At 38.8% G+C, this 26407-nt stretch overlaps 3 protein-coding genes and 1 pseudogene across 3 annotated transcripts; 3 read left to right on the forward strand and 1 right to left on the reverse strand.

The window, feature by feature from the left end:
• The first annotated feature begins 3883 nt into the window (after positions 1 to 3883).
• LOC118094527 (olfactory receptor 6F1-like) lies at positions 3884 to 4870 on the forward strand. The gene has a single exon (XM_035135043.2). It carries the CDS (start codon positions 3884 to 3886, stop codon positions 4868 to 4870), a length of 987 nt encoding a protein of 328 aa, XP_034990934.1.
• Positions 4871 to 7973: 3103 nt separating this feature from the next.
• Positions 7974 to 8905, forward strand: LOC118094528 (olfactory receptor 2F1-like; annotated as a pseudogene).
• Positions 8906 to 11286: 2381 nt separating this feature from the next.
• Positions 11287 to 12216, reverse strand: LOC132593123 (olfactory receptor 2D2-like). The gene has a single exon (XM_060282137.1). It carries the CDS (start codon positions 12214 to 12216, stop codon positions 11287 to 11289), a length of 930 nt encoding a protein of 309 aa, XP_060138120.1.
• Positions 12217 to 21599: 9383 nt separating this feature from the next.
• Positions 21600 to 22529, forward strand: LOC132593124 (olfactory receptor 2D2-like). The gene has a single exon (XM_060282138.1). The coding sequence runs from the start codon at positions 21600 to 21602 to the stop codon at positions 22527 to 22529; it is 930 nt and encodes a 309-aa protein (XP_060138121.1).
• The last annotated feature ends 3878 nt before the right edge of the window (positions 22530 to 26407 follow it).

A 26407-nucleotide genomic window follows, 5' to 3' on the forward strand; every position in this document is an offset into this window, starting at 1 on the left:
ACAACCAGGATAAAAATAGAAAACAAAGTGAATTATTTAGGTATTCAAATAACAAATAAAAGCACAAATTTATTAAAGGATAACTACATTGAGAAGTGGAGGGAAGTAAAGAAAAATTTGACAAAATGGAAACACGTGAATTTATCCATCTGGGGCAGGGTATCCATGATCAAAATGGTAATTTTACCAAAAAAAAATATTCTTATTTCAAAACATCCCCATCATAATTGGAACAAAATACTTAAAAGAGTGGCAAAAAGATTTGACAGATTTCATCTGGCAGGGGAGAAGGGCAAGGATGAAAATGGAGATATTAATGAATCCAAGAGAGAGGGGGGGATTCGCCTTACCGGACATGACGAAATATTTTGAGGCAGCTTGCTGGGTTTGGATAAAAGATTGGCTGACGTTAAAAAAACCGGATATTTTGGAATTAGAGGGCGTAAATAAAATTTCTGGGTGGCATGGATGCTTGCTATATGATAAAGGAAAGAAAAACAAAGAATTTCAAAACCATATTATAAGAAGGGCCCTATGGGAGGTGTGGAACAGAACAAAAGAAAAAATTATTGAGGGAACCCCCTGGTGGGCCTCACCAGTGGAAGCAAATGCCACATTGAGATGTTACATGAAAGAAAAATGGCCCACTTACAGAGAAATCACAGAAAACATCAATGGAACCATTAAACTTAAAGGATATAAAGAACTTAAAACCAAAGGAATATCTTGGCTCGAATTTTTTTCAATTAAAGGCAACGTTTGAAAAAGATATTAAGACAAGGGGGTTTAGAGAAACAAAAACGAGATTTGAGGAAGAAGTTCTTAACAGCAAAGAAAAGATTCTCTCGAAAATGTATATATTGTTAAATGAACAGGAAAGGGAACAGGAAACAAAAAATAAATACATTGTAAAATGGGAACAAGATCTAGGATACCCGATAGAATATAAAAAGTGGAAAAAATTCTGGGGAAACCAAATTAACTTTACAGCTTGCTATACCTTGAAGGAGAACTTTATGAAAATGCACTATAGGTGGTACATGACCCCAGTCAGGATAGGAAAAATAAACAAAAGCAATACCAACAAGTGTTGGAAATGTTAACAGGCTATCGGGACGATGTACCATATGTGGTGGTCATGCCCAAAAATAAAAACATTTTGGGAGATGATCCACCAGGAAATTCAAAAATTAATCACAATCTTGTACAGTAAGAAAGCAGAAGCATATTTATTAGGGATCATGAATAATGATATACCCCGAGATAAGGAAGTTATATATTTATATGCAACAACAGTGGCAAGGACGTTAATTGCGAAAACCTGGAAAGAGCCAAGAATACCAACGAGAGGAGAATGGATTGATAAACTTTGCGAATACCTAGAATTAGCCAAATTAACAGACTTGGTACGGAAAAAACCTAGAGATATAATAAAAAAACAGTGGGAATGCCTAAACGATTATTTAAGGAAACAAAACATGGCTGTGCTTAGAATAACTATGCAGGAATATGTACGAGAACCAGGAAGTGACCTCTCCAGGTAATAGAATGACTCTTCTTTTCTTACCTTTGTGGATGTACCTAATCAAAAACATTGCATTCCGTGAAGGTAAAAAAATGAATTTGAATGTGACCCCAGGAGACTTAGTTCTTCCTTTAAATGAGACATAGGAGACACTTATCTCTAAGGGACATTAATTTAGATGGATACATGGAAACAAGTGGAAGTGGTATGGGGGTTGGTCCTCAGAACATAAGGTCTCCTTACTGTAAGGGCTCATATGTACAGATGAAATCTATGCAGAACTCAAAGATGCAAATATCAGAACCAGAAAGAGAGATGAAAAAATACAGGGAGCATGAAGAAGAGCAGAAGGTCAATCTATGCTCCATATTCTGCACTTCAAGCATATCACTGAACAGAATGAGATAAAGGACTATACAGGTAAGAAACACTGCTCATGGGGGAGGGAAAACAAAACCAATGAGGAAAAGAGGCCAGGACTTCTGTATCTGAGTGATAGCCTTTCACTAGAAGGTGGGAAGCCAGCAGGGTGACTAGCCTCCACATTCCTGGGGCTATTTTCTATACAATTGCATGACAAGCTGATAAGTAACAGAACATGCTTATGGCTCAATGAGGGATTTGAACCCTGGTCTCCTAGTCTGACATTCTGACTACTACCGGTACATCACCACCAGTTCTCACTGCAGGACCTTGTAAGGTTCCAAGGATACATGCCTGGCTTCCAGAGAATCTGCTTCTTGTTTTCAAGGGAGTAAGCTGATGGATAAAATGTTATCCCACATGTTTTCCTTTCACTTTCCTTATCTGATCTTTTGGTGATGTCGGTTTCTTGCACAATAACTCCCGATCAACTTTAATTGCCCAAACTAAATTTATCAATATGCAACTGAACATCACCCAAAAACAGAGACCCAAAGCTTCTTCACCTGAGGATCCCAGAGGGTCATTAGTTGAATGGACATCAGTCAGGGATTCCCTAGCTGTGATTGCAGGGTGATCAATGCAAGATGATCCTTGGAATGATTTCCAACTGTATAATATTATGGTTATATGGGTTGCCTCTGGCTCTCTTTAGATACGTTAGTTCTCTTTTTATTGCCTACTTGTATTTACTCATTTATCTGGGCCATCTGATATCTGTCACAGGGGCATAACTAAAGAAAGATGAGATGTGGGAGATCAAATAATGGTGAGACTATAAACTAATACACTCACCACGTATATTCAATTAAGGACAGCTGTCATTGACTGCTAGAAAGAAAAACAACTAAGATTAGTTTAACTCCTTGAATTAATTACAGGTAGGTAGCCGTGTTGGTCTGACGGGTGGAGGGAGTGGGTGATTGGCAGACTGATAGCTGTTGATGACCGTTAACGACTGCAACCATTAACGACTGGATTCTTATCTCATTATACATGATAAGCTGGAATGAATTCTCACCCTTTGCTTTTTCCTGTAGACCATTTGCAGTCGTTAACGGTCATCAACAGCTATCAGTCTGTCAATCACCCACTCCCTCCACCCTTCTGAGTAATACCCTCCCCACCATCTGACTATATAAGCATCTGAGGACTTCTGCTTCAGTGTATCTGAAGAGGTGTGCATGCACACAAAAGCTCATACCTATGACAAACTTAGTTGGTCTCTAAGGTGCTGCTGGAAGGATATTTTTTTTTATTTCCTTGAATTAAATTATTGAACTTCACCAGAACTACATCAACTACAATCCTCTAAACACCTACTAAGAAGTAAGATCTATTGAGTTCAATAAGGCTTACTCTTAGGTAAATGCATGTAGGATTGTGGCCTTAAGCTGAAGAGACTGCACATGCAGTTGTACAGATATCTTCCTTTCTATCCCCTTTCCACTCTTCTATTTTTGTATCAACGTTTTTATTGATTCATTCAAGTTGGAATACAAAACTAAGGTACTTGTTCTTTGCATTTATTAACACTGACAACAAACAATGTTCCTACTCAATAATCATGGAATGATGTGGGATGTAGAAATGCAAGTTATTCTCATACACTTGTTTTTTGCATTGGTCCATATAGGAAAACCACCATTAATGGAAGTTAACCTTGCACTTTAATAATAAACACATATATATCCATTACAAAAGCATACACTGACTTTTGACTTAAGAGTAATGCTATTGTGAAATGTGTAACACTAAACCTTCAGATCAATGTGTCTCAAAAAATACACATAAGATATGGAAAGATCTGGCAAAAGAGAATCACCTATGTACTCCCTAGCAAAGCCGTACTTAATAGTGATTGTACTGTATGCAGCAGTTAACAATGGTTAATAATTCAGTGAATTTTATTACATTTCCCCCTAGATTCAAAAGATGACAATGGCAGAATGGAGAAATCAAACCATCATCACAGAATTGATTCTGCAGGGATTTGGGGATTTTCAAGACCTACAGATTGTCCTCTTCATCTTGTTTCTAACTATATACATCCTTACAATGACAGGGAACATCCTCATTGTTGGATTAGTTGTGACAAACCACAACCTCCATACTCCTATGTACTTTTTCCTGGCAAACCTGTCTTGCTTGGAGACCTTCTACACTTCAACCATCTTGCCCAAGGTCCTTGTCAGTTCCCTGACTGCAGACAGAGCTATTTCCATCCCTGGCTGCATCACACAATTCTATTTCTTTAGTTCTCTGATAGTTACTGAATGCAGTCTCCTAGCTATGATGTCTTACGACAGATACATAGCAATATGTAAGCCCCTGCATTATGCAACCCTAATGAACAACAGGCTCTGCCTTCTCATGGCAGCTGGGTCTTGGATTAATGGGTTTCTAGCAATGTCAATAATGATGTACCCAATGACAAGGTTGACGTTCTGTGGCCCCAATGAAATTGAACATTTCTTTTGTGACTTTACCCCAGTAGCAAGAATTGCTTGCACTGAAGCACAAAAATTTGAATTGATGGGTTTCATATTTTCAGTCATTTACATCCTTCCCCCTTTTCTATTGACTTTGACATCATATATGTTCATCATCACCACTATTTTGAGAATCCCATCTGCGACTGGAAGGAAAAAGGCCTTCTCCACATGCTCATCTCACCTAGCCGTGGTTACAATTTATTATGGCACCCTAATCATAGTCTACGTGCTGCCCAATACAGAAAATATGAGAAAGCTAAACAAAGTCTTCTCTGCTTTTTATACCATTCTGACCCCTCTGGTCAATCCACTGATATACAGTCTCAGGAACAGAGAAGTGAAGGAGTCTTTTAGGAAGTCTGTTGGCAGACTGACTCGTAGCTTAATGCCCCAGAAAATCCAAAACAATGTTTTTAAAATAGGGTGAAAAATTGAGCATCCTACTGGAGGATTCTGATGTGTGTGTTTTTCTCTTGCTTTTCTAAATCCTTTCTCTTGTCATATGTACTGTGGTGCATTATATATTTCTTATATAATTTAAATCTATTTCAGTATTGTAACTTCTATATGTTTTAAAGTATAGCTGTAATTTTTCTCTTTTTTCCTTTTGTAGAATGTTTTGAGGGTTAGTTTGTTTTTACAATCAAGCAGTCTATAAATTTTATGAAATGAATAAATAAATATTATTACCTGAATCACAACTATCACTGCTTCGGGTGCTTGCAGGACCTTCCATGAGGGAGACTGGATAACTGAAAAGTAATATCCAGTCTGCACACACACACACGCAATAAAATCCAAGCTCTTTTATAGAAACATAATTAAAGCAATACGTCAAAAAGTATAGAAAAAGTATATAATGCAATACTTATGATCCTCATACAACACAATTATCTCTATCTATCTATCTATCTATCTATCTATCTATCTATCTATCTATCTATCTATCTATCTTCACCTCAATCTTCCATACACATACCAAGAGTTTAATTCCCCCATTTCCTACCTGGAAGGTTTTCCCTGTTCCTCAGGTTCACACCCTAAGAAACCCACTCTGATCTGCCTCTCTCCCTCCCCTCCCCAAGCCCCTTCCTTTTCTAGCCCTCAATTCTTTCTTTATTTTGAATTGAACCAAAATAGTATTCTTGAGTCCATTTATGTCAATGGGTTTACTTTGAGCCTGACTTAGTTGAGGATCACCTGGTTACATCATATATTGCAAGTGATCCTATGAACTGATGGACTGGTACAGCCTCAAATTATTTTCAAAGGCTTTGGATGCTGAAAGCTCTAACCTCAAAACTTTAAAAAAGTGTTGTCTTGATTAATTGCCCAATGGGGATTTGGAACTGTAGGCTGAACCTGAACTCAATAATTGTTTACAGTGTCTTCTTGGAAAATCCATGTTTCTTATAAGACTTCCATTTGCTGGAGCAATACACACCAGATGAGGTAAGCAGTGGGGGCAGAGATGGGGGTTATCCAATGAAACTTTATTCTTAATAATTAATAACAATAGTTCCTGTTCCACATCTAGGTTTATGTGCACCTATATGCTTAGTAGTTCCTCAACCCTCTTTTATTGTCCATTCCGGGTCACCCAACCACTGCCCCAGTGTCCTTTCTCCTGGCAGATCAAGATGAGCAGGTGACAGCAAAGGTTGCAAGATTTTTAGATGGGGCAATCAGAATAAGATCCACTATTTGTCTATTGATTCAAAACCCTAAAATGTATTTTATATGATTGACTTTTTATTTTTATTCTTTGTATATCATATTGTTGTTTTATTGCTATAGCCAATGGCTGATGCAAATAAAGATTCATTTATTCATTCATAGTTCCTGTTCCACACCTAGGTTTGTGTGCACCTATATGCTTAGTAGTTCCTCACAGGAGCAATTGCAGGAATAAAGGTTTTTTCCTCCTTTATTGCTCTTTTTGCCAATTCAGAAGGAGGTAACCTGAGGTGTCTGACAGCATTGGCAAGTAAAGAACATTATTCCTAAAATGGCCACACACAGTAATGCTCCCCCACACACTCACACACACTTCATTTAGCTTGGCTGAATCATCTGTTGGCATTGGTTTAGTTTTCATGGATGTATCCATTATTGGTTGAACCAATCTCCTATGTCATAAGCCTTTGTGGACTACAGTTAATTTCGTGTGTGTGTTTGTTTTTGCTGAATTGATCCTTTGATATTTACACCCACCTTCCCTCATCCTTGTCCATTCTACTGTTACACTCAACCCCAGGCTCTGATAGGTGAGAGACTCCAAGGGTAAAGGGGCTTACCCAGGGTCCACATTCTTTGGAATGAGGAACAGCAAAGGCTGTGATGTTTTAATAATAATAATAATAATAATAATAATAATAATAATAATAATAATGCCCTGCCCATCTGGCCGGGTTTCCCCAGCCACTCTGGGTGGCTTACTGCACATACAAAAATGTAAAAATTGGTGATTCACAACCATTGTCTAGACTCATTGCTGATGAATCAGGTGGTTAAATGGCAAGCTATGACCATTACCTTACAATTGCCAAGTTAGTAATGGAATCTCCCATCAGCTTTTAACCCGTACTGGGAACAGGACCCAGCAAATGGGAAAGGACTCAGGAATGACATCCCCCCCCCTTGTCATATAACACTAATCATTATATAGATGCATCATTCTCTCTCTCTTTCTTGTTACTTTTTAAAAGAATCCTTACTGTGTTGCTTATAGCTATTTCATCTGTATTTTGTATTTGTATTTTGATTATTGGTCTAAAATTTGCATGTTTGTAAACACCCTAATAAGACTGGAGAAACTTGCTGGGCTGTCCGTTTAGCAGCATATGAAAGCACATGGTCCCTCCTACAATTTGTAACTCTTCGCCAGGCTTGATCAAATCTATTGATCTGAATGTCTAATTTTCTCAATATGAAATTAAACTCACTACATTTCCATAATAGTTTCCATTTCTTTTGGGGGGGTTGAGGGTGGGAAGTTCCCACAAAACATAACATTTATGTACAAATTTCTCCTAAAATTGGCATTTTGTCTAATATAAACATTTCAGAAGCACTTTTCTCTGTTATGGTCTTTTGTGTTATTTGCTTTAAATTATGCATGGTTTTCCCTGACATATACACTATTTTTTGTTTTGTTTTTAAAGTAGAATGTAGAACTACATTACAAAATTCAGGGATGTGATTGAAGGATAGTTGTGTTTCTTTTTGCAAGTTGTCTTGGGAACTGTAAATTAGATGAGTTCAACTGTTTTCATTAAGATGAGCACTAAATTGAACCAAAATGAATTTCTCCCCCATTCCTACACTCTCCTGGTACTGTTGCAAGCATTTCATCACAGTGACAATACTTTCCAAATACCTAGACTGCTCCTAAAATGTTATGTCTGTGTCCATCATTAATGTTTAGAAGAGGAGCAAAGGGGCTGTGACACCTCAAACCACAAAGTGTAAGTCATGCTTCCCACTTCCTCTGATTTTTTCCCCTTCAGCAGAGATACATTGTCTGCATAATGGAACAACGCAACCGGACCAGTATCAAAGAGTTCATATTTGTGGGATTCTCCAGTGATCGAGGCACCTCTTTGCAGTGGTTCTCTCCATGTACTTCATCACCCTGACAGGTAACACACTCATCATTGTGGCCATCCGTATCGACTCACAGCTCAGCACACCAATGTACTTCTTCCTGACCAATCTCTCTTTCCTGGACATCTGCTACACAACGAGTGTGGTGCCTCAACTACTGATTCATTTCCTGACTAGTCCAAAGACCATCTCCTTCAACAGATGCATGGCCCAGCTCTGTATCTCTTTGACCTTGGGCAGCATTGAGTTTATCCTGTTGGCAGCCATGGCTTATGACAGATATGTGGCTGTTTGCTATCCCTTGCATTATAAAGTCATCATGAATAGGAGAGTGTGTATTCAGTTGGCAATAGCTTCCTGGATTGGTGGCTTCCTCAATGCTCTAGTGCAAACTGGGTTCACCATGCGCCTTCACTTCTGCACTTTCAACATCATCAACCACTTTGCTTGTGAAGTCCTGGGTGTTATCAAGTTAGCTTGCTCAGATACCTTTATCAATGAGATCATGCTTATGGTGGCAGGGGTCATTGTGCTACTCATCCCCTGCATCTTGATAATGCTTTCTTAAGTGTATATAATCCGTGCTATCCTACGCATCCACTCTTCAGAAGGTCGGCACAGAGCTTTCTCCACATGTTCCTCTCACCTGACTGTTGTCACCTTCTGCTATGGAACAGCTGCATTTGCCTATATGAACCCCAAAACAAACACTTCACCCAACCAAGACAAGATGTTGGCTTTCGTCTATGCCGTGGTCACTCCAATGCTTAACCCTATCATCTATAGTTTAAGGAACAAGGAAGTCAAAGGAGCCTTGGCTAAAGCAGTAAGGAAAAACATCCCCATAGATAGCTAAAGAACCATTTGTAAGAATTTATATAGCAGCATTAAAAGATGTTTAATGGTAATCAGATATTTAACTGATGCAAGTTCAAAGTCAAATATAAGCTCTATCTGCTCTTGCCTTTGGGAGGCTGGAGGCTGATTAACATATCATGCACAACTCTTAATGAGTCCACACAATGACTGGCAATTCAATGTTAACATCTGAACCCATTGGAAAGCATGATGTTGATATAATGCAGTCATAGAATTGTATAGTTGCAAGGAAGCACAAGGGTCATGTAGTCCAACTCCCTGAAATACAGGCAGGAATCTTTCACCCAAAATGGGACTTGATATAAGCAATGTGTGGTGTGAGATTCCAGGGATTCCAGGGACATACCCAGGGTTCATGTTTCCTTCAGGAATGAGGCACAGTGGAGAATGTATTTAATATATGTGGTTTATTTACACATATATACATTCTGAGCCTATGGCAGAGGGGTTCACAGCATCACCACTCCGAAAGGGTGTTGTTTCTCCCATAGCCACAGCCTTGGTTTCAAACAGACATCAGGCATTGCTCTTGCCTCTGCCTTCTCCCAACTTGCTGCTTTATATTTGGTTCAAATCACTGCAACTTTCAACTGACTCTTTCTTTCTAACTATTCATGTGTTGCCATTTCCCACAGAGGCATTGCTGGTGGGAAAAGATGGGATTTGTAGTTCAATCAAAACAATGTATCTCTGCTGGCAGGCGACAACATAGTATCCTAAGTACTCAGTAGCCATCAATATTAAGGGGAAGATGGTTGGATTGCACTGTGGATTGCACACTGCCTTGTTCTAATTATCTTGACTTTCCTGAAATATTGTGCAAACTGTGTTTTAGTGATGTGCTGAGAATTATTTTACAGGTCCAAATAACCCATAATTTCCCAGCCAGATCTAAAGTTAGCACAGTTACCAAGGAGAGAGTGACTAATTTTATATAAAATATTTTTATTAATCTTCAATTAATAACATTCCAATTGATAACAACTCAAATCAAATCTTGCCACATCATAATACAAACAATAAAGCAGTTATGCATTCCAAATTAAATTTTTAAAGAGGGCTCCCCATGTTCTGGCTGTTGGGAGATAGTTTCTTTCACTTGTTCCTCCTTCCTTCTCTGCCCCCCCCCCCCGGTTTCATAATTCGGATCTTAACCCATTGTCTTATCATCACAATCACTGGTGTATGACTTTCCATCTGTTTAATGAATCTATATGTCTAAGAGGCATTTTATTTTGTGTTGTTATCCGTCAATTGATTTTCAGCGCAGCCCCCCCCCTTTCATTCCACAGTCTCATCTTCAAGGGTCTGGGCTCTCTTCCAGCTCTCCTTCATTTAATAAGATTCATGGCGCAGCAATTTTCAGGTCTTTTAACAAGCTGATGTTCCAAATATGAGTCTTCCATAGAAAAACAGTGCCATAGGGTATATTTCACAATCAGTAATTATTTGTTTCCTCTAGAAGTCAAGCTTGCTCTCCCCCCCCCCCAGGCTCTAGGGGAAGCTCGCAAAGATAAAAAATTCACCCCCCTTTCACATTAATCCATATATAACAATAATCTATGCAGGAAAATGCAGTTTTGTGTGTGAAATATTCCCCAATTATAATCCATCAATTGTCTTCAGCCCCCCATGAGGGGAGGTTGTTTCTTTTTCTCCTGCACCACAGCCTGTGACATACGGTATCTGATCTTGTTTTTGCCAGTTCTAATTGGGGCTCTCCACAGAGGACCGCACAGCCAAGCGTCAAATTCTCTAGTTTTACAGTTTCTTCTGCATTCCATTTAGATAATGGATTCTTTCTTAGTGAGGTTTGCCAAATCATGAAGTAGCAAATGTAGAAATGTAGAAAAAGAAACAGCCGCTCACCGCACTTAAATTGAAGTACAACGATGAAAGTCCCTTTCAGATCAAAGTCTTGGCACCCAGTGACTGATTTATTTAGCAGGTCTTTTTTATCCCCTTCTTTCCAGAACACACCTGTTTCTTAGTCCAAATTTTAATAATTTTTTGAAGAAGAGGGATCCTCCTGCTCATTGTTATGGCTCTGGAGTGTTTCCAGTTTGTGCAGTGCTCATCACCCAGCGTCCCTGCCCCTGCATTCTGTAGCGAGCAGCAGTTATTGGGCGATCCATGACTGACAAAGGAGAGGGTGACTAATAATCACTATAATAAGTATGTGGCATAGACCTGCAGACTAAAACAGAGTTTGAAGAAATAAGCACAGATGATACCCGTTAAAGATTTTGTGGTTTACTGGGAGAGGATCAAATGGAATAAATTCCAGGAGTATTTGGATTAAGGGGTTTTCTACACGGAATGCATAAGCTGAATACCAAGTTGTAATATTGAAGAGACTCAGCTGACTTTCCCCATTGCTTTGGCCAAAGCTCCCTTAACGTCCTTATTTCTCAGACTATAAATGATTGGGTTCAGCATGGGGGAGACCAGAGCATAGAAAACTGAGGCTCTCTTTTCCTGGTCAGCCACACGGTTGGACCGGGGCTGCAAGTAAGTGAAGCCAATGGTGCTGTAGAACAATGTGACAACAGTGAGGTGGGTAGCACAGGTGGAGAAAGCTCGTTGCCGTCCCTTTGCTGAATGCATGCTGATCACCACCCTGGCAATGTGGATGTAGGAGATCACTATGAAGGTGAAAGGCAACATGAGCACAATTACACTCAGGGCAAATATTACGACCTCTGCCAAATAGGTGTCCATGCAGGCCAACTTAAGCATGGCCGGCAACTCACAATAGAAATGATTGATCTGGTTGGGTCCACAGAAAGGGAAGCTTACTGTGATGGCTGTCAGTGCTGCAGCATTGATGAAGGCACTGACCCAGCAGATCCCTGCCATCTTCATGCACATTTGCATTCTCATGATAGTGGGGTATCTCAAAGGGCGACATATGGCTACATAGCGGTCATATGCCATGAAAGCCAGGATGAAGCACTCAGTCATCCCACAGGACAGAGTCAAGTTGAGTTGGGCCATGCATCTGTTGAAGGTAATGATATTTATCCCAGAGACCAGGTGGACAAGCATTTGAGGGACAGTTATCACTGTGAAGAGCATGTCCAGAAAAGAGAGGTTACCAATGAAAAAGTACATGGCTGTGTGTAGGCGTGAGTCAACCCACACCAAATAGATGATGAGGCTGTTTCCAAACATGGTAGCCAAAGCTACAGCCAAGCAGAGCACCAAGAGGACTTGCTGCAATGTGGGGTGAGTGGTGAAGCCAAGAAGAATGAATTCATTCACTGATGTCCAATTCTGTCTCCGCATCTTTCTCATCAGATACCATCTGCAATGATAAAAGTAACTGTGATGACGGGAAATGCTATTTTCAATGCAACACACCTAACCAGGTTGATATCACACAACTCGTATTTCTTGAGAGCTTGTGGTCCGACTGGCCCAAGTCATTTCTTTTTCACTGCTTCTGGTTCCTACTGCATATTTCTAAGCAATTTCTGGTGGCTTCTAACGGTCCTGGCTGTCATCTTTACTTATCATACTACAAGCTCATGTATAACTTAGTCAGCTCTATACTTTATCAATCTATGGGGTATTGAACAGAATTTTGTTTTTTTAATAGATCAAAGTTCCAAATAGCTCAGGACAGCAATACCTAAGGACTACCTCTCCCCACTCCTAAGACTCTGTGATCATAACCAGAGGCCCTTCTTCATGTGCCTCTCCCATGAGAGGAACATGAGACTGGGCCTCTTCTGTGGTGGCTCCCCATTTGTAGAAAGTTCTCCCCAGGGACACCACAGAAAAACTTTCCACTCTAAAAAGGCTTTTAGCCTTTAACTATTTGTGTCCTTTTAGAAGTGGGTGGGATGTATGTCTTTTTCCTCTTGTTTTTTTTTTAAAAAAATATCTATGTGGACCTATTTGTCTGTCTGTTTGTTTGTTTGCTTGTTTGTTTGTTTGTTTGTTTGGTTGGTTGGTTGGTTGGATATAAGTCACTTTGGGTTGCCCTAAAAAAATAAAACAACTAATCAATTCAATTAACAATAACAAGAATATGTTTCTATTTAATAATATAATTTAATAAATGCAATTTATAACAACAACTCTCTCTCTAATGCACTTCTGCAACAGTAACATCTAGTAACCTTGTGTATTCCAATCCCTTTTTTTGGCAAGCTTATCCCTGCTAAAATGTCTTATTTAAAATAAAGTAGGGACATCACTTCCTGCAGGGACTGTAGCTCTATTTGGGTATTCAATCTCCTCACATGTAAACAAGAACAGGAGGAAAATTAGGGATATGCTACCAAGTCTATACAGTTTAAAGACCTTCACAAATGTGAGGGTAAAGCCTCATCAAGGCTTCCCGTGATTTTGCTTGGTATTTTGCAGATGTATCTTAAAGCTTTCATAATCTCTTCATAGCCTTAGGCATTTCACTAAAATATCTGACTGCTTCTTCTGCTCTTTGGTGCAGCAGAAAGGTTCATCAATGCACCAATATTTACACCCTTAGAAAAGCCAGTTGGTGCTTGATGCCCATAGAAAGGGAATGAATTAGCTATAACAATCAGCATCTTACTCCTAATCAGCTGCTTTTGGTCCTATTTCAGCTACAGATCCCTGTATAATATTAGTAGTATTGACTCAAAATTGTCTGATGACTTGCAGTCATTGTGCTGCACTAGTGTGAGGCAGCTCCTTGGTCCCATAGGAAAATATTGGGCTGCAATTGCAATAGTGCTTAGTTTTACTGCTATCCCAATCAATCCCTAAACACACCCAACTTTTCTCATATCTGACCTGTCTAGTAAGTTGTGTTTTATTGTTCTTAAACCACAGAAGGATATAAAGACAAATCTATTCAACAAACTTTTCAAAATTCATCTTCACATTTCTAAATATTCACAACTCTCCTGACAAATGAGTAGTTATGATTCAAACTCACAATACAATCTCTGTACAGTCTCTATAAAACTTGTTTTGTATTATTTTTTCTTTGTGGAACTTTGCTTTTTGACCCTGCTCAGCAGACGAAATAAGGGTTGCCACCGGGGTTAGTTCTACACAAAGTAAACCCATTGGAATAATGGACATGAATTTCTAAACCCTCTGTTTAGAAATAGGTGTCTTTAAAAAGAGAAAATACATTCAAATAGCATGGGAATGCAGTTGTGTATATGTATTTTTAAATATCTCAGATGAAAGAGATAATTATGCAGAGTTAACATTGGCGAACACATAAACATGCCATAGAGTGTAGATATCCCTAAGCCAAATCATATTAAGGGCTTTTATATATTGGCAGGGTGACAAAAGGCATTTGAGAAGTGTCTTATACAAACAAACAAATGCTTGGTACACATTGCCTACATGAGTTCAATGTCATTGGGGAAAAACATACAGTATTTGAGTATGAGAAAGATATACCTTTCCACAATTGCACCAACCTGCCTTTTGGGTGATCAGTATGGAACTCAACAGAATTAAGTAGCACAAATGTTGGTCCCTATCCAATAATCTGTGGAAGCTCTGACATATTTGTACTTGTGTAGCCTTCCCCATCTCTTTTAGTATTGAGGCTGAATATTCATATGTAACAGGGGTGCAGCAGATACCCTACAGGGACAAAGAAGCCATTTCTATCAGACCACTGTGAACATATTCCATGCTGATGCTGCTGTCTCTACCACCACTACCAGTATTAGTAATAATGCATTTTTAAAATTAGAGCAGGGCAAATAGAAGTAGATATATTCACAAGATTAAAGCTGGATTCCTACCTAGGGTTAAGTTTCATAGACATCAGTAGGATTCATGACATGCATATGATTGTGATGTTAGACATCATACTGACTAATGGTTACTTAATAAATTTTGTGGATTTTTGTTTCTATTGTGGGGAAGATTTTATTATTATTTTAATTATTGGCAATTTAATACAGCAATCTGCACACTGGCATGGCTTTATCATAGTCATTGCAGTGCCAAAGAGATTGTCCAACATTAATCTGCCATCAATGTTTGAGATGACTCAAGGAAGGTAGAGCATCTGTTTTGCACAAAGAAGGTACCAGCTTCAGTCTCCAGGATCTGCACGTTGGTCTGGGAACATCCCATGTCTGAAACGCCAGGAAACCATTGCCTGTCACTGCATGCATACTGAGCTAGATGGAACAATCCTATATTCCTAGGTGCCACAGGATACAAGTGAATTTTTTTGGCTTTGAAAACCTACCCTGGAACAATTAATCTATCCAGTAGACACAATAGTGCTTTGTATGGTTTCTTCTTTAATCCATTTATCAATCCATCACATGTTGAATACCCATTTTCTGTAATTATATTATATTATATTATATTACGGTATATTATACATACATACATACATACATACATACATACATACATACATACCCGGCCCGTCTGGCTGGATTTCCCCAGCCACTCTGGGTGGCTTCCAACAAAATATTAAATGCAATAGTCTATTAAACATTAAATGCTTCCCTATATAAGGGGAATTATAAGGAGAAAAAATTCATTCAATTGCCTTAGGAAAAGAGATTGAGGTCCTAGCTTTACATCAACTCCATGATTCCTTTCACTGGATGAAATAAGATGATGAGTAACATTTAGCAACAGATATTTACATGCTTATAACAGTTGTATTCTTTGTATTTCTTAGATACAGTATTTGTCAGCATTGTGCTTGCAGTCTGATAATGAATGGGTTATTTTTTAGTGACTTTTCTCCACTAATGCTAGCCTAAATTATAACAAAGAACACAATAGAATAGATGAAGCTTACTTTCAAATTATACCACTTCAGACTACAGGTGGGGTCCCATACAGTGGAATTTATTTATTCAACAGTTTTCAAAGCTGATTTTTAAGAAAATAAGTTCTTCGCAAAACAGTTTATTAAAGTACACCAAACAAAATCAACAAAGCAGACTTTTAAAAACACTTAAATATTCCCTTTCATAATCCACAATACTTTCTTTAAAGTAAGCACAGAACCAACAGGAATGTTTTTCTGGGACGGAACATTTACATGTTGGGGTGAAGCCTAAGCTTCAATTGACATCTTCCCCTGACATCTAATTCTGTCCATAGAAAAATGGAAACACGTTCAGGCTACCATGCTATACACAGTTACCTAGGAGTGTGTCCTATTGAACCTTCTGGGTAGTAGCACCCACTCTGTGGAATGCCCTCCCATCAGATGTCAAGGAGATAAGTAACTATACAACTTTTAGAAGACATCTGAAAGCAGCACTGTATAGAGGAGTTTAAAACACTTAATGTTTGATTATGATTTGGATATGCCGGGAGCTGCTCAGAGTAGTTGGGGCAGCCCAGTCTGATGGGTGGGGCACTACTACTACTGCTAAATTATTTCAGTGTCACCCCTGAAATATACAGTTATACTGCTGTTATATGGTTTAATTAACAATTTTATCTGCCCATTGTGAGAACTTGGCAAAATGGATACCTTCTACTTTTAGACATTGTCCACTTGTAAATATGATGAAAATTTGACCATGCAAAGCCACCCATGGGATTTACCTGCCATTTATGTAAGATCCATTCCAGCCACTGTCTGTTTCCTCAAGTGCTGGTCATCTGTGCAGAATTTAGTAGCCACAGTCACATATAAGGCACAAATAATATCCCTAGTCTTTAAAATTTCTCGGTACATATATTTAAAAAATCACATGAAAATTCTGAAAAAGAAAAAGAAAAATGTCATTGCATTTTAAAAAAAAACAATCAAGGGTAAAAATAGCACAATACTTTTATGAAGAGCAACTAAAAGTCACAAAAAAATCCTGCAAGAAAACTGAATGCAGGATGGTTAGGAAATATTAGATGTTAGAATATCCTTCACACAATTGGAAATAGAAACTTTCTGTAGAGAAGGATACATGACTTAAAATGTATCTTTATAGCTCAATAGCACAGACAATATCTTCTGTAGTACAATCAAGGGAAGCTAAAATCTTCCTGGAGTTCTCATCTTGTTAATATGTACTTAGGGATAAGCAGCAGGAAAATGAAGTTACGTTTTCAAAATATAAACTTTGCTGAAGAGAACAAATGTTGATGGGAGATAAAAATACATAAACTGCATTGGCTTAAATACATGCAGTTTAAGGCTGAATACCTGATTTCTTCTTTTTCTTTCTTTTTAATGAAGTGCCTTATATTTTAAATGGCAGGACTTTAATCCCCAAGGAAACTGAAGTCAAGAGACTGCATGTGTGGTAGGGCTCACCAATGTGGCAATTGCAGGCAAAGTGAAAGCTTCTAGTATATGTTCCCTACAGGATTCATTCCAAACCAGAATTGAATCAGGTTGATTCGTTGATGATCTAGGCTTTGACCAAGGCTCGATCTACATTGATCTGTAATTTATTCATTTATTTTTTAAAAAAAGTTATATAATGCTCAATGCATGGTTACTACAATACAAGTGTGTGTGTGTGTGTGTGTGTGTGTGTGTGTGTGTGTGTGTGTGTACGAAAAACACTTTAATCTGATTTTTGATAATCAGGCTCTACAAACCAGTTCACAAGATATATAAAATGCTATCCAAATACAGAACAACCTAAAACACCAACAATAGTCCCTCTATATATTAAGTAGCAAAGTCCTTTGGAAAGATGAAATTCTTCAATGCCTGTTCAAAATGTTCACTGCAAAGAAAGCCCAATTATGAATTCCTTGAATGCATTGTATATGGGATCCTCCTTAATGAGGGTCCTGGTTGCGCATGGTCCCCTAGGAGAGTTGTTGCCAGGCATGACCCAAGCCTTAACTGTTGGGCCCCAGGATTGTGCTGTTTGGGCCCAGGCTGTTTGGGCCAATCGGGGCAGTTGGCACGATTCCTGGGGCCTACAAAAGCAGCAGCATAACTGGGGGCACTTGCTTCGCACTGCCGAACACCCTCCCTCCCTCCCTAATTTTAGGTGCTGCTGCTTTGACCTTGCTTTGGATTGGGTCACCTGCTTTGGAACAGGGGCCAAGTAGGAATTTTCCCATTTGGCTAATTGGCAGTGACCACTTGGTTTTCGTCTACCCATTTAGCAATCGTCACAACTTTGTAAGGTTTGGCAGTTAGGCATTGTCTTAATGAAGTGTGTCGGAGGGGAGGTGTGGCCATCACCTGCCCCTCCATGAATAAGGGTATTCCGGTAAAGGAATCTGGGGGACCTGGATTTCGCCCGAAGTCCACTTGAGGGGCTAGGGCCATGCCAGGACCACAGGAACCCCAGAGTGAGCTTCGGTTGGTCTTCATCGATGTTGCTCCCTCATTTGGTGTTTACCCTTTCAGACTTCCAGCCAGAGAGGCAGGAGTAAGTTATAGTCTGTTGCCAATGCCTAAGCCAATACCGTTCACTTTGTTGTAATCAATAAAAGTTGTGGCCTAAATTTTGCCCAATAACTTAAACTAAAATTAAGTTATTTTCAGGGGAAGGGCTTGGAGGCCTCAAAGTGCAACTGGAAGGCTGTAAAGGGAAGTTTATCTCAAGTGAGAAGTTCCATTCTGGATGGAGGTGGATAGCTGGTGTTTTTTCAGCTTTTGTGGATGGCTCATCACAGGAGATCTGAGTGAGAGCAGGAGAGGAAACTTGAGAAGTCAGAGACAGCTAGTAGCAGCAGCAGTTGCAGTGAGGTGCTGGAATGATAATCAAGCTTTTTCAGATCTTTATCTGAGACCAGAGTGAAAAAAGTTTACAGTGGTACCTCTGGTTAAGAACTTAATTTGTTCCGGAGGTCCGTTCTTAAGATGAAATTGTTCTTAACCTGAAGCACCACTTTAGCTAATGGGGCCTCCTGCTGCTGCCGTGCCGCAAGAACACGATTTCTGTTCTCATTCTGAAACAAAGTTCTTAACCTGAGGTACTATTTCTGGGCTAGCGGAGTTTGTAACCTGAAGCGTTTGTAATCTAAAGTGTTTGTAACCCGAGGTACCACTGTACAAAACTGCCTAATTGCTTGTTTACAATGCTTGTTTACAATGTATTGCTTTGTTAATTTTGTTCATGTCATGTTTACATGTAACTTGTATTTAAGACAATTCTGCAGTAAAGTTTTAAAACTCATTCTTGGGGTAGAAAGGCCCAGATCAGGGATTCTGCTGAACAACTCTAACACCATGTAGCACAACCATGAACGATGTACACAATTTTCCAATTTGCATTTTATGACTTCTCTTTTTAAGCTGTCCAGTTTGCACAAAAACAGATGCCACAAACAGGCATGCTGATCCATCAACATTTGCCCTCTTCATCAAAGTTTATATTTTGAAAACTTAACTTCATTTCCCTGCTGCTTATCCCTAAGGAACATATATATCAACAAGGTGAGAACTCCACAGAGAGTTTAGCCTCTCTTGATTGTACTACAGAAGATACTGTATTGTCTGTGCTATTGAGCTATAAAGATACATTTTAAGTCATATATGTTTCTCTGCAGAAAGTTTTTATTTCAGATTGTGCGAAGGATAGTAGATCACCTAATATTTCCTAACCATCCTGCATTCAGTTTTCTTGCAGGATTTTTTGTGACTTTTCGTTGCTCATCATAAAGGTATTGTGCTATTTTTACTTTTGATATTTTTTAGTGAAACAACTATTTTCTTTTTTCAGAATTTTTGTGTGGATTTTTTTATATGTACCAAGAAAAGACTAGGGATATTATTTGTGCTTTATATATGACTGTGGATACTAAGTTCTGCACAGAGGAGCAGCAGTTGAAGAAACAGACAGTGGCTGGAATGGATCTTACATAAATGGCAGGTAAATCCCATAGGTGGCTTTGCATGGTCAAATTTTCACCATATTTACAAATGGACAATGTCTAAAAGTAGACGGTGTCCATTTGGCCAAGGTCTCACAATGGGCAGATAAAATGGTTAATTAAACCATATAACAGCAGTATAACTGTATATTTCAGGGGTGTACCTTTAAAACTACAGATTTCAGGGGTGTACTTTTAAAACCGATGACTCTGAAATAATTTAGCAGTAGTAGTAGTGCCCCACCCATCAGATTGGGCTGCCCCAACCACTCTGAGCAGCTTCCAGCGTATCCAAATCATAACAAAACATTTTTGACCCCCCCCCCTATGCAGTGCTGCCTTCAGATGTCTTCTAAAAGTTGCATAGTTACTTATCTCCTTGACATCTGATGAGAGGGCATTCCACAGAGTGGGTGCTACTACCCAGAAGGTTCAATAGGACACACTCCTAGGTAACTGTGTATAGCATGGTAGCCTGAACGTGTTTCCATTTTTCTATGGACAGAATTAGATGTCAGGGGAAGATGTCAATTGAAGCTTAGGCTTCACCCCAACATGTAAATGTTCCGTCCCAGAAAAACATTCCTGTTGGTTCTGTGCTTACTTTAAAGAAAGTATTGTGGATTATGAAAGGGAATATTTAAGTGTTTTTAAAAGTCTGCTTTGTTGATTTTGTTTGGTGTACTTTAATAAACTGTTTTGCGGAGAACTTTTTTCTTAAAAATCAGCTTTGAAAACTGTTGAATAAATAAATTCCACTGTATGGGGCCCCACCTGTTGTCTGAAGTGGTATAATTTGAAAATGAGCTTCATCTCTTCTATTGAGTTCTTTGTCATAATTTAGGCTTGTATTTCTAGGGAAAAATCACTAAAAATAGCCCTTTCATAATGAGACTGAAAGCAGGGTGCTGACAAATATCTAAGAAGCAGAAAGAATATAAATGTTAGAGGCATGTAAATATTGCTAAATGTTACTCATCATCTTATTTCGTCCAGTGAAAGGAAATCATTGAGTTGATCTATAGCTAGGACCTCAATCTCTTTTCCTAAGGCAATTGAATGAACTTCTGCTCCTTATAATTCCCCTTATTTACTCAAAATGGGTATGCAATAATAAATGGATGAAAGAAGAAACCATACAGAGCACTATTGTTTCTACTGGATATATTAATTGTTCCAGGGTAGGTTTTCAACGGCAAAAAAACCTCACTTATATCCTGTGGATCCTAGGAATACTGTATAGGATTGTTCTATCTAGCTCAGTATTGTATGTTTTCCTGGAGTTTCAAACAGGAGATGTTCCCAGACCAACATACAGATCCTGAGGACTGAAGCCAGTACCTTCTTTGTGCAAAACAGATGCTCTACCTTCCTTGAGTCATCTTAAACATTGATGGCAGATTAATGTTCAGCAATCTCTTTAGCGTTGCAATGAATATGATAAAGCCATACCAGTGAGCAGATTGGTGTATTAAATTGCCAATAATTAAAATAATAATAAAATAGTGTGAGTTTTGAATCATAACTACTCATTTTTCAGGGGTATTGTGAATATTTAGAAATGTGAAGATTAATTTTAAAAGTTTGTTGAATATATTTGTCTTTATATCCTTCTGTGGCTTAAGAACAATAAAACACAACTTACTAGACAGGTCAGATATGAGAAAAGTTGGGTGTGTTTAGGGATTGATTGGGATAGCAGTAAAACTAAGCACTATTGCAATTGCAGCCCAATATTTTCCTATGGGACCAAGGAGCTGCCTCACACTAGTGCAGCACAATGTGTTGTGTGATATCAGCCTTGTTAGGTGTATTGCATTGAAATCAGCATTTGCTGTAATCACAGTTACTTTTATCATTGCAGATGGTATCTGATGAGAAAGATGTGGAGACAGAATTGGACATCAGTGAATGAATTCATTCTTCTTGGCTTCACCACTCACCCCACATTGCAGCAAGTCCTCTTAGTGCTCTGCCTGGCTGTAACTCTAGCTACCATTTTTGGGAACAGCCTAATCATCTACTTGGTGTGGGTTGACTCACGACTCCACACAGCCATGTACTTTTTCATTGGTAACCTCTCTTTTCTGGACATGCTCTTCACAGTGATTACTGTCCCTCAGATGCTTGTCCACCTGGCCTCTGGTATAAATATCATTACCTTCAACAGATGCATGGCCCAACTCAACCTGACTCTGTCCTGTGGGATGACTGAGTGCTTCATCCTGGCTTTCATGGCATATGACCGCTATGTGGCCATATGTCAACCACTGCGGTACCCAACCATCATGCGGATGCAAGTGTGTGTCCAGATGGCAGGAGCATGTTGGCTAGGAGGCTTCTTCAATGCTGCAACACTGACAGTTGTCACCATAAATTTCCCCTTCTGTGGACCCAACCAAATCAACCATTTCTTTTGCGAGGAGCCTGCCGTGTTGCAGCTGGCTTGCATGGACACCTATATAGTAAAAGTTCTTATATTTGCCTTGAGTGTCATTGTGCTCATGTTGCCTTTCACTTTTATAGTGATCTCCTACATCCACATTGCCAGGGTGGTGCTCAACATGCACTCAGCAAAGGGACGGCAACGAGCTTTCTCCACCTGTGCTACCCACCTCACTGTTGTCACATTGTTCTACAGCACCATTGGCTTCACCTACTTGCAGCCCCAGTCCAGCCGTGTGGCTGACCAGGAAAAGAGAGCCTCAGTTTTCTATGCTCTGGTCTCCCCCATGCTGAACCCGATCATTTATAGTCTGAGGAATAAGGACGTTAAGGGAGCTTTGGCCAAAGCAATGGGGAAAGTCAGCTGAGTCTCTTCCATATTGCAACTTGGAAGAGAGATTGTGCATTCCGTGTAGAAAACCTCTTAATCCAAATACTCCTGGAATTTATTCCATTTGATTCTCTCCCAGTAAACCACAAAATCTTTAAAAATTGTCTTCTATGCTCACTTCTTCAGACTTGGTTTTAGCATGCAGTTCTATACTACATACTTATTACAGTGATTATTAGCCACTCTCTCCTTGGTAACTCTGCTAACTTTAGATCTGGTAGGGGAATTTTGGGTCATTTGGATCTGTCACATAATTCTCAGGACTTCAGTAATCTACAGTTTATACAATATTTCAGGAAAGTAAAGACAATTAGAACAAGGTAAAAAAAAGGTAAAGGACCCCTAAAAGTTAAGTCCAGTCACAGATGACTCTGGGGTTGCGGCGTTCATCTCGCTTTGCAGGCCGAACTCACTCACCCACCGTGCAATCCAACCATCTTCCCCTTAATATTGATGCCTACTGTGCACTTAGGATACTATGTTGTCCCCTGTCAGCAGAGAGGCATTCTTCTGCTTGAACTACACCTCCCATCCACTGTCACCAGCAATACCTCTGTGGGAAATGGCAACATGTGAATAGTTAGAAAGACAGAGTCAATGTTTACAGTTGAAAGTTGCAGTCATATGAACCAAATTTAAAGCATCAAGTAGGGAGAAGACAGAGGCAAGAGCAATACCTGATGTCTGTTTGAAACCAAGGCTGTGGCTATGGGAGAAACAACACCTTTTTGGAGTGTTGATGCTGTGAACCCCTCTGCCATAGACTCAGAATGTATATATGTGTAAATAAACCACATATATTAAAGACATTCTCCACTGTGCCTCGTTCCTGAAGGAAACATGAACCCTGGGTATGTCCCTGGAATCCCTGGAATATCACACCACACATTGCTTATATAAAGTCCCATTTTGGGTGAAAGATTCCTGCCTGTATTTCAGGGAGTTGGACTACATGACCCTTGTGCTTCCTTCCAACTATACAATTCTATGATTGTATTATATAAACATCATGCTTTCCAATGGGTTCAGATGCTAACATTTAATTGCCAGTCATTGTGTGGACTCATTAAGAGTTGTGCATGTGTATGATCAGTCCCCAACCTCCCAAAGGCAAGACCAGATAGAGCTTATATCCTTCAACCCTGAATTTTGTAATGTAGTTCGACATTCTACTTTAGAAAAAAAATAAGATGTATATTTTAAAGCAAATAACAAAAAAGACCATAACAGAGAAAAGTGTTTCTGAAATGTTTATATTAGACAAAATACCAATTTTAGAAGAATTTTGTAAAAAAAAGGGGGGGTTATGTTTTGTGGGAACTTCCTACCCTCATCCCCCTAAAAAAGGCAACTATTATGTAAATGTGGTGAATTAAATTTAATATTGAGAAAATTAGACATTCAGATTGATAGATTTGGTCCTGCCTGGTGAAGAGTTACTAATTGTAGGAGGGACCATATGCACTATTTTCTCCCCCCTCTGTGATAAATTATTATTACTGACAGTCCAAAAGTGTCCACCTCATATTGTGACCGCTTCAATTCTGCTCGAAACAATTTGTTCAAAGGTTCTTGCATCATCAAACACATTGCTTCAAATTCTGCCCCTTCCCCCAACACACACCCCTTTCCTGATCTCTAATGGTGTGAATGAACAAATGAGATAATATAGATAATATAGATTTGGAACTGGTACATACCAGTTTGTTCTGTTTATTCTACTAGGAAACAAACGTATCCCCAAATGATACACTTACCTTTGGGGACCAAGGTGATATAGCATTCTGCTCCTCTAAAAATATATAGCACATTTCTAATTAAAAATCAAGGTGATCCTTAACTCCTGCTGAGAAATGTGAAGTATAGCTACCATAAGAAATAATTTCCGAAGTTTATATGTCAGTAAGGGATCAATTATCCTATTCACTAGCAGTTAAAAGGAACCATGGAAATTCAAAAGTATGAACAAGACTTATAACTCTAAAAATAATGCAAATCAAGGCCAGCAGGGACTTTTTAATAGTGTTGTCTTTATATTCTCAAGTGAAAAATGGCTTGGAAATTATGCTCCAAATAATCACAGTAGCTGAGGTGACCAAGCAGGCTTGCTTTGCTAGAATAGAACTTTCTCCCAAATTTAAGAGGTAGCTGTGGAATTTCTTGACTCTGATAGGTATCATAAACCTTACTTTATTATCCGGTACTGTATTAAGTATGAAACAGAAGTGCCAACTTGAAGAAGATATTGTGGGGCTCTGGTAAGTCCTGCCCCACATAATTGATGGCATGACGCAGTGCTCACACACCATATGAATGGGAATGCCTATCAGCTTTGTGGGGGTCTGGCCACCTCCAATTGTGGGGACCAAAGCCCCCACGGCCCCTAGGACCTGGCTCCTATGGTATTAAAGGAGAAGTACAGGTGGACAAATAATTTAGATCCTCTTATTGCATATTTTCAGGTTTTAGTTCTCTCACTTGGGACTGTGTTGTCTTCACTTACAAATGTGTAGCAGCCCCGTTTCCACTGGATGCACAGTGTGTAAGTCCCCTTCAGTCCAACTATAGGTCTTATCTCTGAGTACAGGTAGGTGGCTGTGTTGGTCTGGCATAGTTGAGATAAAAATTAAAATAAAAAAATTGTCTTGTAGCACCTTATAGACCAACTAAGTTTGTTGTGGCATAAGCTTTTCTGTGCATGCACACTTCTTCAGATACACTTCTTCAGATTCGTCTTCAGATTATTATTATTATTATTATTATTATTATTATTATTATTATTATCTTTGAGGAAACATGGATTGAATTGTAATGTTAATAGAATTATCACAAGGATGGGGAACCTGTGGCTCACCACATATTGGTCTTTGACACATATCGGCCTTGACCAATGGCCATGCTGTCTTGTGCTGAGGGCAGTTGAAGTCACACCTGAAGGGGTGCCTGTTCATCATCCACAAATGATCTTATACCAATGTAGCTGATTTGTGATTAGGTGTACTGATGAATATAAACAGTTTGAAAGAGTAGTTAAGGTGACCAGATGCAAAACAATACAGCAATACTGAGCTTATCTTAATCTAGCAAAAAAATTGCATGGCTATAAAAGATTCAGGAACTCTACCTTCCTTTGCAATAAGTTAAACTATTAATTTGAGCAATACTTTGGTAACCACAAAAAGCTTATGTAGTAATAGTAGTAGTAGTGGTAGTAGTGGTAGTAGTAGTAGTAGTAGTAATATACTCAAATGTGCTAAAATTTGTCTTTTTACAGAAGGGTGTGTGTGTGTGTGTGTGTGTGTGTGTGTGTGTGTGTGTGTGTGTATATATATATATATATATAGGTATGCATTCTGTCCTTTCAGTTAAGACATTTTGTTGTACAAAAGTAAATACACCTAAGGATTAATGGAAATTGATTTGTTTATTAAACTATTTGCCTAAAATAAAAATCAACTTAAAGGTATTTATCTTCTTCTTTTTAATAGAAATGTTCAATGAAATTAAGTCTTGCTAAAAATGGAAAGGTAAAAGAAGCGGTATAACATGTAGAATATTAAACATTTTTGGAAAAGCCAGCTCCCTGCTAGTGCTGTATAAATGTTAGGCTTTAGAATAAACTTTGAATTGTAACTTTAAATTAAGACAAGCAAATGTAAAATACTAAGGCAACATGATGTAAATTAAAGCATACGGATGAAGTTTCAAGTTAGTATAATGAAAATTTGAAGAAAGATTTGACTGAGGGAAGTGGGACATTGAAAAGCTGTTATCTGGTCACCTCCACATTATGCTAATCCACCCCAGCAAAACAGATCACAGATTGGGGTTGCACTGTAAATCAATTTAATAGAC

This window comes from Zootoca vivipara, chromosome 13, assembly GCF_963506605.1.
Source record: "Zootoca vivipara chromosome 13, rZooViv1.1, whole genome shotgun sequence".
Taxonomy (NCBI): domain Eukaryota; kingdom Metazoa; phylum Chordata; class Lepidosauria; order Squamata; family Lacertidae; genus Zootoca; species Zootoca vivipara.